Source organism: Furipterus horrens, unplaced genomic scaffold (genome assembly GCF_987537825.1).
Source record: "Furipterus horrens unplaced genomic scaffold, mFurHor1.1.pri manual_scaffold_2, whole genome shotgun sequence".
Classification (NCBI taxonomy): domain Eukaryota; kingdom Metazoa; phylum Chordata; class Mammalia; order Chiroptera; family Furipteridae; genus Furipterus; species Furipterus horrens.
In genome coordinates, this window is record NW_028327172.1 from 40782956 (window position 1) to 40795615 (window position 12660).

General features: G+C 43.1%; 1 protein-coding gene across 3 annotated transcripts in view; it reads left to right on the forward strand.

Moving 5' to 3' along the window:
• Positions 1-9149, forward strand: part of RIC3 (RIC3 acetylcholine receptor chaperone) — a 33140-nt gene extending 23991 nt beyond the window's left edge. For 2 of the 3 annotated variants that reach the window (XM_090264269.1, XM_090264279.1), the window contains exon 5: positions 5580-9149. In XM_090264269.1, the coding sequence (XP_090120395.1) occupies positions 5580-6010 (431 nt within the window). In that variant the 3' untranslated portion in view covers positions 6011-9149. The remainder of the gene's footprint in view (positions 1-5579) is intronic. The other variant, XM_090264287.1, reaches the window with a different exon arrangement.
• Positions 9150-12660: the final 3511 nt, after the last annotated feature.

Here is a 12660-nt window from a genome sequence, read left to right on the forward strand (position 1 = left end):
AAGGGGAGCAAAGGGGGAAAAATTCAAACTACTGTAACAATATAATCAATAAAATAGACTTCAAAAAATACAAAAAACCAAAACAAAACACTATAGTGGCACTGAACAACACTCTAGATCAAACAGACTTAATTGATATATACAGAACCTTTCACCCCAAAGAAGCAAAATATACATTCTTTTCAAATGCACATGGAACATTTTCAAAGCTAGACCACATGGTAGGACACAAAAGAAGCCTCAGCAAATTGAAGAATATTGGTATCATATCAAGCAGCATCTAGGATTACAATAGCTTGAAACTAGAAACCAACCTCAAGGAAAAACTCGAAACATTTAAAAACAGACAATAACATGTTATTAAATAAGGAATGGGTTAACAGTGAGAAATGAAGGATGCAAGGCCAATTTACAGGGGAACAGTAGTAGAGTGGATGAAGCTGAGAATGAAATCAATGATATGGAACATAAGCAAAAAAAAAAAAAAAAAAAACAAGAAAAAAGGATTTAAACGAAGATAGTGTAAGCAGCCTCTGGGACAACTTCAAGTGTTCCAACATTTGCATCATAGGGATGCCAGAGGAGAAGAGAAAGAGCAAGAAATTAGAAATCTATTTGAAAAAATAGTGAAAGACAACTTCCCTAACTTGAAGGAAATACACATGCAAGTCCAGGAAGCACATAGAATCCCAAACAAGATGTATGCAAAGAGGCCCACTCCAAGACACATCATAATTAAAATGCCAAAGGTTAAAGATAAAGAGAGAATCTTAAAAGCATCAAGAGAAAAGCAGTTAGTTACCTACAGGGAATTCTCATAAGACTGCCAGCTGATTTCTGAAAATAAACTTTTCAGACTAGAGGGGATTGGCAAGAAATATTGAAATTCATGAAAAGCAGGGACCTACAGCCAAGATTGCTCTACCCAACAAAGCTATCATTTAGAATTGAAGGGCAGATAATGAGCTTCCCAGACAAGAAAAAACTAAAGGAGTTCATCATCACCAAACCATTATTGTATGAAATGTTAAAGGGACTTATTTAAGAAAAAGATCAAGACTACGAACAATAAGATAGCTCTAAATACATATCTATCAACGATTGAATCTAAAAAACAAACTAAGCAAACAAGAAGAACAGAGACAGAATCATAGATACAGAGAAGGTTTTGATGGTTTCCTGATGGGCGGGGGTGTGGGGGAATGGCTGAAGAGGTGAGGGCATTAAGAGGTACAAATAGGTAGTTATAGAATAGCCATGGGGATGTAAAGTACAGTATAAGAAATGGAGTAGCCAAAGAGCTTATACGCATAGTGCATGGGCATGAACAGTGGTGTGGGGATTGCCTTCGGCGCTAGTGGTGCTGGGTGGAGTGGGGTAAAGGGGGGGGGGGGAGATGGGACTACTGTAATAGCATAATCAATAAAATGTAATTTAAAAAATTTAAAAAGTTACAAAATTACAGTGAGATACCACTACACACCTCTCAGAATGGCCAAGAAAAATAAAATAAAAAATAACAATGCCAAGTGTTGGTGAGGATGTGGAGACAATAGATTCACTCATACTTTGCTGATGTATTACACCCACTCTGGAAAACAGTTTGGCAGTTTCTTTAAAAAACTAAACATGCAAATACTATAGAACCTAGCCATTGCTCTCCTGGGCATTTATCCCAGAGAAACGAAGACATGTGTTCACATAAAAATTGTACATCCATATTTATATAGCAGCTTTATTTATAGTAGCCCAAAACTGAAAACAACCCAAATAACCAGGTGAATGGTTAAACAAACTGTGGCGTATCGATTCTGTGCTATAATACTCAGATAATTATGCCGAGTGGGAAAAAAAAAGGCTAATTCCAAAAGGTTATGCACTGTGATTCCATTTATATAATATTCTTGAAAAGACAAATTTATAGAAATGAAGAACAGGACAGTAGTTACTAGAGGTTAAGGGGGGAATTGGGGGCAGGAGGGAGTGGTTATAACCATAAAATGACAACATAAAGGATCCTTGTCATGACAGAAATACTTTGTGCATTGACTCTATCAATATTAACATCCTGGTTGTGATACTGTATTAATAGTTTTGCAACAAGCTACCATTGGGGAAAAATGGGTAAAGGCTAAACAGGGTTTCTGTATTATTTCTTATAACTGCATGTGAATGTATTTCTTACAACTACATGTGAATTTATAATCATCTCAAAATAAAAAGATTAATTGTAAAAAGCAAGGAACTATAAGGGAAAGTGTAGCTTGAATAAATTAAAGTTTTACCTTCTGTTGATCAGAGAATACCATGAAGTTTAAAAGTCAATACTAAACTGGAAAAATACTTGTAACAAATATGACTGAGAAGAAGTGATCTTTAATATATAAAAAGTTCTCTAATTTGGAAAACAGTGCTATCTTCCTACATGCACAGTGCACAAAAAATGCAACTGGCTACAAAATATATGAAAAAGTACTTCAGTCTCACTAGTAATCAGGAAATAAAAATTGGAATTCCTTTTTCCTCCAAACTGCAAATGTTCATTATATAAATGTGTTCCTAAATAAGGTAAAATTCTCATTATTTTATTTTCTAGTTACCTCTTAGATGTTGTGGAATTTTACTTACAAATGATACTAAAGATATTAACCTTTTCTAATTTAAATATTTAACAGTGGCATTACATTTCTAACCACATTTTCAAGTTATTTTACACTGATAATTCTTACTCATTGTTTGCCACTTTCCTGTATATGGCATCTTCTTTTGTGAATTAAAACTTTTGTATTTGTCAGAATACTTCCTTAAGTACCTCCCTACCCCATCCCCCATAGAGAGTGGTATACTTTCTGCATACTCGGATATCTATACATATCATTTTTTACCTTTTTACAAATAATTGGCCAGGTATAAAATTATATGATCATGCCATTTGTTCTTTGAGGCATGAAAATATTACTTCATTCTCTACATTCATTTGAAGATGAAAAATCTTATCTCAATCTGATTCTTTTTCTCAATAGGCAACCTGTTTTTAGTTAGCTAGTTTGGTTTCTGTCTGGAAATCTGTGTTTTTTTTTTATACTTAAACATTTGAATTTGGGCAGGTTCATTGGCATATGTCTCAGTATGTATGAATGTGCGGATTTTTTCCTAGTGTTTTTATCTAGCATTTAGTGAGTCTTTTATAATGTCTTTGGTTGTTGTTTTCATTTAACCCAATCTGCCTTCTCATTCTAGAATTCTACTAATTCTGAGATTGTATATCCTGGATGAGTCTTCCATGTAGCTTATCATTTTTCTCATAATTTCTGTTTCTTTGTCATTTTTATCTTTGCCCTAAAAGAATTCCTCAACTTGAACTTCTAATATACTAATTTGGTTTTTAGCCATGTTCATTTCAATCCATTTTCTCCCTCCATTAAGTTTAAATGTTTTATGTAATAACGACTTTCTATTTCTAATAACTCTGTCTTAACTTCCTTTTTGCTCCCTCTTTTATATTGAAGCCTGGTTGGTATTATTGGTACATTATCCTTCTGAATATTGCTGGGAATATCAGTTTTAAGTTGACTGACACTAACTCCTGTTTCCTGCATCCTGCATCGACTATTATTTAGGAGCTCGTTGCAATTTGCTTGGTTTGGTTCCCCTAGTTTGAGCTTCTGATTTTCTCAAAGGACCGGCAATTTTTTGCTGCTTTTCATATTTTTAATGATGTTCCTGAATAACCAGTAATGTTGGGTGACAGGCTACCTCAGCAGTTGTATGAGTCACTATTTGATTTTCTTCAGCAGGCCTCCCCCTCTTAAACCAAAGCAGATAGCCATGGAAGTCCACAGGTAAGCTCTTTTCTCGGTGTGGGAGAAGACAAGAAAAGAACATGCCAGAAAATGGGCTTCTCTTAAGCATTCAGTGGTTGGGAGCGTAAGCCTCCCCAGCCCTGCCATTGACCAGAGAAGTAGTGAGGGCCTCGGCAGCTAAACTGCATTTTAGCTAGCGTTGCATCCACGGTGAGTCAGCTGGGAAGGTAAGATCGTGTCAGTGACAGCGAGGACGGGAGAAGATGCAGTTTTATGTCACTGGTAGAACTAAAAACCTGTGCCATTCTTCTGGAAAGCAATTTGGCAGAATGTAAAAACAAAAAAGGCTTTTAAAATGCTCATCCTCTATGGCCTAGTTTTCATATTGCCAGAAGTGTATTAAAGAAATAGGGAAGCAGAAATGGATTTTTATGCAGAGATCTTAACTGATGTGTTAGTTACAAGGGAAAACTGGGAAGAATCCGATGTCTTAGAGAAGATGCCAGGTAAGTCAGATCAGTTGTGTGTAGTGTGTAGTGGGATATTTTTCAGCCGACTTTAAAATGCCTAATGACGGGGAGAAGTGCTTGTGGTATAATGTTGAAAGAAAAAAATTGGGGTATAACATTTTATACAGTATGATCCTTCTTTATTTAAAAAAATGATAAAAAGGTCAGAAGTAATACAATAAATTATTATCAGGGGTGGGTTTCTAGGTGATTTGTGTTTTCTTTCCCAAACTTGTATTTTTCAAATTTTCCATGAGTGTGTATGACTTATAATCAGGGGGAAAAAAACAAACAGTAAATGTTATTTTTTAAATGTCTCTTCATACTCTACACTGCACCAACAAGAACTCCTGCTTTTCAGAATTTGTAGGCAGAAAGTGGTTTAGGCGAGGGTTGAATTTGCCGAACGTGCACATGGGTGGGTGTCCAATCCTCCGGCTCCCACGCTGTGAGCGAGCGGCGGCGGCCGTGGGAGCTCCGCACGACCCATCTGCTGCCCCGGCTTGCTCGGCTGACACAGATTCATTATTTCATTCTTTAATTTGGCAACATTTTCTCTTCCCTCATATGGTAGCTGGGATTCAGTACCAGTATTACTCGTTTTGTTTACCAGGTGGTTGTTTTCTTTTGTTCCATTTTGTGAGGACGAAGCAGCCAACAACGGGAATTCTGTGTTGTGAAAACGCAATGCTTGTCCTCTGGGACCTTGGGCAGGTCTCCCTAAAGCGCTCTCTCTGTTGCTGACACTTCCAAGGCACTTCAGTTTTTTAATTAGTAGAAGGCTTCTTTTCAAAGAGCTTAGTGTTCCTTTCCCGGACCCCTCCTATCCATCCCCCCTCCCTGACTCCCCGGGAAGATTTGGAAATGGTTACAAAGAGAAATTATAAACGTTAGCCTTGAGCTATATACTCTCTCCATCTGGTGTTTCCCCCCCTGAGGGCTCGTGGGGTTTGTTTAATCTTCATCACGCTGCTGCAGAAGCGAGAGGTGTGAGACTTACTCTGCCCCAAGCACCCTGCACTTCGGAAGGGCAGTTCATCTGCGCCGCTGTGTGTTCAGAGCTCGCTGGGATGGTCAGCCAGACCGCGGAGACTGACTCGAGTGAGACTTCAGAGCTGTTAGTCTTCTTTCTGAGAGGTCTTTTTCCTGAGAGATTTCTTGAATGGATTTGTTGGGATGGGGTGGCTGCCTGAGAAGCCTCTTTGAGCCTGACACTTTATTATGAAGAGATAGTCTTTGTAAGACTTTGTGCTACTTTTCTGTCTAGGTTACCCTGAAGAGACTTATCCAATTTATGACCTTTCAGACTGCATCAAGCGCAGGCAAGAAACAATCCTGCTGGATTACCCTGACCCAAAAGAGCCCTCTGCTGAGGAGACAGCTGAAAGGATGGGCTTGCTAGAAGAATCTGAGCACTTGGTCTGGAAAACGCCTGCCAACCCCAGAGCCCAGGAAGAGAATTCTGTTACCTCATGTGACCCAAAGCCAGAAACGAGTTCCTGCTGTCTTCATGGAGAGGAGGACCCCGCTATCTTGGCAGAGAATGCCGGATTCATGGCAGACAGTTCCAGTGAGCAGGAGGAAACCACCACAGATGTGTGGCCCCAGGACTTCGGAGAGGAAGGATTGGGTGTCGGCGCCACCAAAGCAAGTACAGGTGGCCCATTGAGGAAGCGGAATCCCCAGGGTGTCGAGTGAAAACCGCCAGTCCCAAGGGGGCTTTTCTCCCTCTCAGATTTCATGCTTGGCCCTGTACTTCATTCCCAGTGTTTAATATCATAGCCAGTCAGGTCACAACCATGGATATCATGGATCCTCCCTGGTGCTCACTCACCTGTCACCTTGTAAAGCATCATAGAGATTAGTGGGAACACAAGACAGCTTTGCTCTTTTCTCTTCCTGCCTTTCCTCCATCAGAGAATTGATCCACTGAGTAACTGTGTTTGATCTATCATGATTACAGATAGGACCAATCAAGGGCAGAGGTCCGTCTCTTCACACTAGGAATAACAGATGGTTCACCTGTGAACGAACATCAGCTTACACATGATGAGGACTTAAGGTTGCAAGAGTGAAGATCTCAGAGTCCAGGATGCCTTATTCTCTGGGCCTTGAGCAGGTTAGTGGTCTCCTGGGTTCAAGAAAAGAACATTTTATTTTGGGGGATGATGGGTTCAGAGTCTGAGCTGAAGCCCCTTCCTCACAGCCAGGGCCAAGAGACTCGCACTGTCCTGAAAATGAGCCCAGAGGCCTGCTGGGGGCCAGTGTAGCTCTGTTGTTGCCTGGATCTCTAGCTTCCTTTATCCTTGTTCTACTTAACAGAACTGCCAAACCCAGAAGCACCTCTGTACCTCTGGTCTTCAGTGGCCAGAGGAAGCTTTAGGTAGAGACTTTAGTCCTTGCCCTGCAGAGCCAAAGTTTGAGGCTGCAGAAAAGCCTGCCCAGGGTAATGGTCTTGTCAGGAGCCTCAGAAGGCCAGGGGACCAGTGACGGGAGCAAACCCACACATTTGTGGACAGTCCTTGCCTTGCAGCTGTTTCCCAGTGTTGTGCCCTCTGGGAAATTTGTTTTTGCCACCAGACTTGAGACAGAAACAAGGAGGACTGAACTTGTAGACGAAGTGCCAGCCCAGCAGGGAAGTTGCAGTGTGTGTCTGTTGAGAGAACCAGTGTGGTGGTGCCCAGGGGAAGAGACCGTTTATTTGTCTGTGTTCAGATATCTGGGCCTTCTGAGAGCGGGGGACAGGAGGAAGTGGGTTAGCACTGGGAGGATTTTGACCAAACTACAGGTCTAATTTCTAAGCTGCCATCTGTCTTCTTGAGACAAGACTGCACCTGTGTATTATCTAGTAAGGATGAGTGAATCTAGTTCACGTGTAAGACCTGAGAGTTTAAAGAAGACGCATTCCTGAGGACATTCCCAGGCATGAAATGTGGAAGACTTGTAAATTAAGAAATTATGTAAAGGTAGATGTGGCTTTTAGAGTTCCATTATTCCTGACACAGAGGCCAGGAAAATACTTTAAATTATACACATAAGCGTACAGACTGCTGTCAGAGGTATGGGATCATATTAAGATAATGTCAGTTACTACTAGACATTCCTTGTTAGTGAACTACAGAGAAGTCATTGAAGATTGAGTCTATAGGAAGTATATTGCATCTGTCTTTGTGTGGGACATTTGATTTGTAACAAATGCAGTTTAAAATGTGCTGAGAACAATCTAGATGTAATGTAATGCTAAAGGTAGCAAATAATGTAGGTGCTCTTTACTCTTTGGGTAAATTGTTTGCCATGTCATTTCCCTTCAAACACAATGAGGGGTTGATTTATGGGGATAGTCCTGGGTCCCTGTTTCAAATTTCTTTTCTGCCTTAGGATGTGATGCCCTTATTAGAGATACATGTTTCCTTGTAGCGTATTCACTCATTTATTCATTTGGCAGACACTGCTCAGAACTAGGCAGTGGGAACAGAAGGTTCAATTCCTACCTTTTACTCAGTTTAATATGGGAGCCTTATCTACATTTTTAAAAAAATGTATTATAAACTATAGAGGGGCTCAAGATTGTGAATTTTGCAGGCAGAGAAGTGTCAGTCATGACTCCACCCTTGCCTGTTCTAACTGTGGACTGTGGTGAGCTCCTTAGCCTTCTGAGCCTCAGCTTTCTCCTCTCTACTGCAGGGGCGTCTCACGGGGCGGTTCTGAGGATTAAGTGACATCAGTGCCTGTAGAGCAGCACTGGTCCTGTCTCGTGCATGGCATCCACTTCGTAAGTGGTGCCTAAGGTTCTATGCTATAATGGAGATATGGACCCAGATCTACAGGAAAATAAAGAGGTCATTTTTGCTAAAGTACTTCACAAGGTGGATTTTGAAGCATGCTGAGAACTTCTCTGAGTGGGTAAGGAGGAGACGGGAGACGGCACTCTTGCAGAAGGCATGGTGTTGAGAAAGCAGTGGGGTGTGAAAGTTTATGGATGTTTGGGTTTCTTTGAAGAAGCTGCTATGTAAGGTGTTACATAACCAAGTCTTAATTTTGGATGTTAATCTTTGGGGGAAACTGGCTTATGGAAATAGTTCCTGCCAGAAGCACTAAGACCTCATGATGGCTCTTCCTGCCCTGGCCCTTGGTCGGTTTACATAGCAGGAATATATGTATTTATAGTTAAGAAATTTTATGTATTTTTCAGTCATTTCAGATTAGATGGTCCTTTTTTGCATTTTCTAGAATTATCCGTCAGGGATGACAATTACATGTGATTACATAACCCAGGATGACCCAAATCATGGGACTGGTTTTTATGATCATGCTTCATGCCTGGTGCCTCTTTGCTTGTTTCTCAGAGCTGGTGTGGGCTGTGAACTTGGCTGCTCCCCTGGCACTAGGTATGCAACGGCCTTCGGGCACTGTGGCAGAGCACAGTCATATCTCTGGGGACAAATTGTCGGCCTGGGACCGTGCTTGGTCAACCGGGAGGGTAACCCAGACAGCAGATGCTTTTTCCTGGTCGTAGCAGAAGGCACAAGGGAAACCGCCCCCCACCCCCAGCGGCACGCCCTCTTAGCTCCAGGACTCAGGTGTGTGAGCTCAGGAAGCTCGGCCCAGGGAGCTGTGTTGAGTGGAGGCACATTTGGCCTCTGGAAAAGATGCACCTCCTAATGGCTTGGGTGATCAAACAACTTATGGTCCAAACTGGGACACTTGGGAAAAGGGAGCTTTGATAATAATTACACCAGGACAGTAGGACTATCCTAGACATATGGTCACCCTGTCCACGGTAGCTAAAAGATTGCTCCTTAACCTGACCACTAAATAAAACCTCTTTTGCAATGCCCTCATGTGCTGTTTCCCACAGAGGCAGAGCCAAGGAGAGAGGCCACGCTTCCAGCAGGAAATGCTCCTGCCTACAGAAAAACTCCAAATTGGATGATAAACCAAGCCTCCTTATTACTGCATTCTTAAACTAACTCCCCCTTAACCCAGACTATATTCCAAAGAAAAATCCAGTACTTAAGCAACACTGAGCAAAAATGTGATGGAGCCATGATGTTTCCTTGACCCTTTTTATACAAGTCTTTCTAAATGCACTTAACCTCCCTCATTTTTTTCTTTCCCACTTTTTAGACTAAGGTAGGACAAACGTTTTTTGTTAGTTTATTTCTTCTCTGAGCACCAGTTTCCTTACTTTTGAATTGAGTAATACCCACCTCGCCAGGCTATTAGGGTGAAATGAAATACGGTTTATATAAAGTGTCCAGGACGTCGCATGCTGTAGGCACTCGTGACAGCAGCGTCACTGTCATCACGTCCTGTGCTGCTGCACGAACCCCTCCAAGGCTCTGGGAGCCTTGAGTTTCGCCCTCCTCCCTCAGGACCAAACCTGCCACAGGCTGAAAGAAAGATTCCCAAGCAGGTCCGAATCCTATGGAAGTGGGCCAGGCTCTAAGCAGGGCCAGAGCCTTCAAGTGGCTGAGTCTTCATGTTATTTCCAACCTGGGCCTTCCCACCTTTTTTTTTTTTTTAGCTCTATGGCTATTTTTGTTCCTAATGGTCAGGGCCACAGAGGGTTACTCAGGAACAAACAGCCCCTTTTCCAGTTGGTACAGCTGACCCTGCAGAGGACTGTTCTCACTCACGTACCTTCAGTCCTTACTGTTCTCCACAGCCGCTGTGTGGGCTGAGGGCAGTTCTGACCCACCTGTCACTGCTTCCAGGCAAGCTGCGGTGCCCTTGTTACCACCATCCTCCTCCTCACCCCTGAGGCTTTCAGGACAGAGGAATGACCAGTGTGTAAAAAAACCAGTAGGTAAAAAACGTTTTTTTCTCCTTTTATAGGAAAAAATATATATACAGTAGTGTTGAAACAGTTCAAGTTTAATTTGTTGATATATGGTCTGTACTTAGACAAACACAAGTTATACAACGTACATAATGTCAACATGGGAAAATACCAACTTTGTCATTGCACATACCAATAAATACATTGATCCAGAATACCAAAGAGTTTATTCAAAAAAGTCAATAAAAGCACAGTTTTGCAAGTTCATCTAAAACTCCAGATAATTTCGAACAAAAATAAAATGTCTGACCACTCAAATATAGGAAAAGACAGTCTTGTGCAAATAGACATACACATTCTAAGCATTATGGAAACTGGCTAAATGTGTGTTCTCAGCAAGAGATGTGTCACGCTTCCTGACCAAGTCCCCTTCGTCACCAAACAGGAAGAAGGCCAGAGTTAGGCTTCCCTTTCTGAGCCACTCTTAATTCCTTCCTGGGAGACTCTAGATCTCAGCCTAACTCCAGCTCTGCCTGGACCTTGATGGGGGAAGGCGGGGGGCGGGGGGGTGGGGGTGGGGGTAGACAGTAGAACAGAAGAGGAAAGAAACAAGGCACAGTGACGAGCTAGAAAAGGTAGTGATGAAAGGCTCGACTTTCATTCCCTCTGATTCCTATCACAAGTTCTGACAGTCCAACTTCCTCATTCTGTAGATGAGAAAACAGATGTAGAAAAAGTACATGGTGTGCTCAAAATTACATAGCCACTAAGTACAGGAATGCTTTTTGTAAGAAAAACCAAACCTGTCCCAATCCTTTGCTCTGCCTTTCCCCATTGTCCTGAGATGACAGAAAACTGCACACTGGAAGTATGGAGACAGGTGTCCGATACAATCAAACAAGAGCCCATCCTTTGGCCTGTTCCCAGGGGGACTGCTACGGGTCAGCTAGCCAGGGCCCAGGGCAGGGTCCCAACCTGGCCCTGGGTGAAGGGGAGTCAGGCCCCACCTGTGTTGGGCACCAATGAGAAAGACCCATTCATCCACCTGGCAGCCTGAGGTCACTTCGATACCTTGACTGGGGTGAGAATTCTAGAGAGAGGAAAGCCAGTGTTACTGCAGTGGGGAGGCCAGGGAGTCCATCCAGGAGGTGGACTTTGTGCTTCAGAACAGAGCCAGGGACGTGGCCGGCCCAGCAGCTCCCCTCGCTGCAGACCCCACTGTGAGGAAAGCAGGGATCTCTTGGTGAAATCACCGCTGTTGTTTCTTGAATTCAGAACCACCTCTAAATTGAAGGCAAATGTCCCGCTATTTATTAGAGCAAAGAAAAATTTCCACCTCTACAATTTTCTTGCCCTTTTTGTCACTAAAGGAGGCGGGCTCCAGAGGTTTCCTTCTTGCCTGTGGTTACCACACTCCCTGGCTTCTAACCCCTGTCTTCAGCACAGGCCTGGCCCTTACTGCTCCTTCTGAACTAGTGTCGTGACTTTTAAGGCACATTCACCAGAACATGTTCAAATTCATCCAAAAGCATGCACACAACACACTGATTTCTTCAGGTAATGCAGAATGGGAAATGGAAAACAACTTTCTTAGTGTCTTTCTAATCAGAACCCTAGGAGAAAGAGCTGCCACTTTCCCAGGTATACTTTCTTATCAGAGAGCACTGACTGAACAAAACCCACAGGCACACCTTAGTCTTTGCCTGTTTGGTCTTCGGTCTTCAAAACAAGAAACCTCAGTTGTCTGCAAATTGCCCTTTTCCCCAAATACACAGACACAGAAATGCAGACAGACACAGAGCACCTTGGGGCCAGAAGGAAAGAAAAAGGAGTTGGGGAAGTGAACTTCACCACTCCGCTCAAGACCTGTATAGGGCAGAGGGTGTTGAGATTTGGGGTGTGGCCCCAGAAGGAGTGATAGAGCTAGGAGCAGTCAGAGAAGAGCTGCCTAGGGTCCCATCTGCCCAGCACTCTCAGGCACTGCTCATTCCATTATCATTCCCTGACCAACCCAGACCTCTTACTATGGGAGAGGCTGAGCCAGGGGGTTTCCAGGGCCCCCAGCAGCTTTGAGTCTTTGGGCCCTGGGCTGTGAGGCCAGTGGTCAGGGAAAACTGGCATCGCCAGAAATGGTGTTGTAGGAACAGACTTTGTGAGGCTGGGTCTTGAGTAGGTGACTCAGCTGCTCCTGCTTGTCACTCGATGCCCAACAGAGGCTTTTGTTGCTGAGCTGCCCTTCCCAGCCAGGCTAGAGAGCCCGGCCCACATTCCTGACCCTGCCAAAACAGCCAGCCAGCCCCTCCTGTGCACCTGAGGAGAAGGCAGGAGATAAGAGCTCGCCTTTGTGCTTCTAACTTCCACACCGCCGCCAGGATCCCCAGTCTCACTGGGATGCAAAACCTTAAAATCATGGACCCAGAAAAAAGTTTGACCAGACATTAGGAATCACTTAGTTTCTATAACCCCAAATGGCAGCAGCTCTCGTCTCCAGGTGGGAAAGGGACGAGCCAAACTTGGACTATGGAAAGGAGGGAGGCACTTCAGGATTTCCTGGGAAGTGGACCAG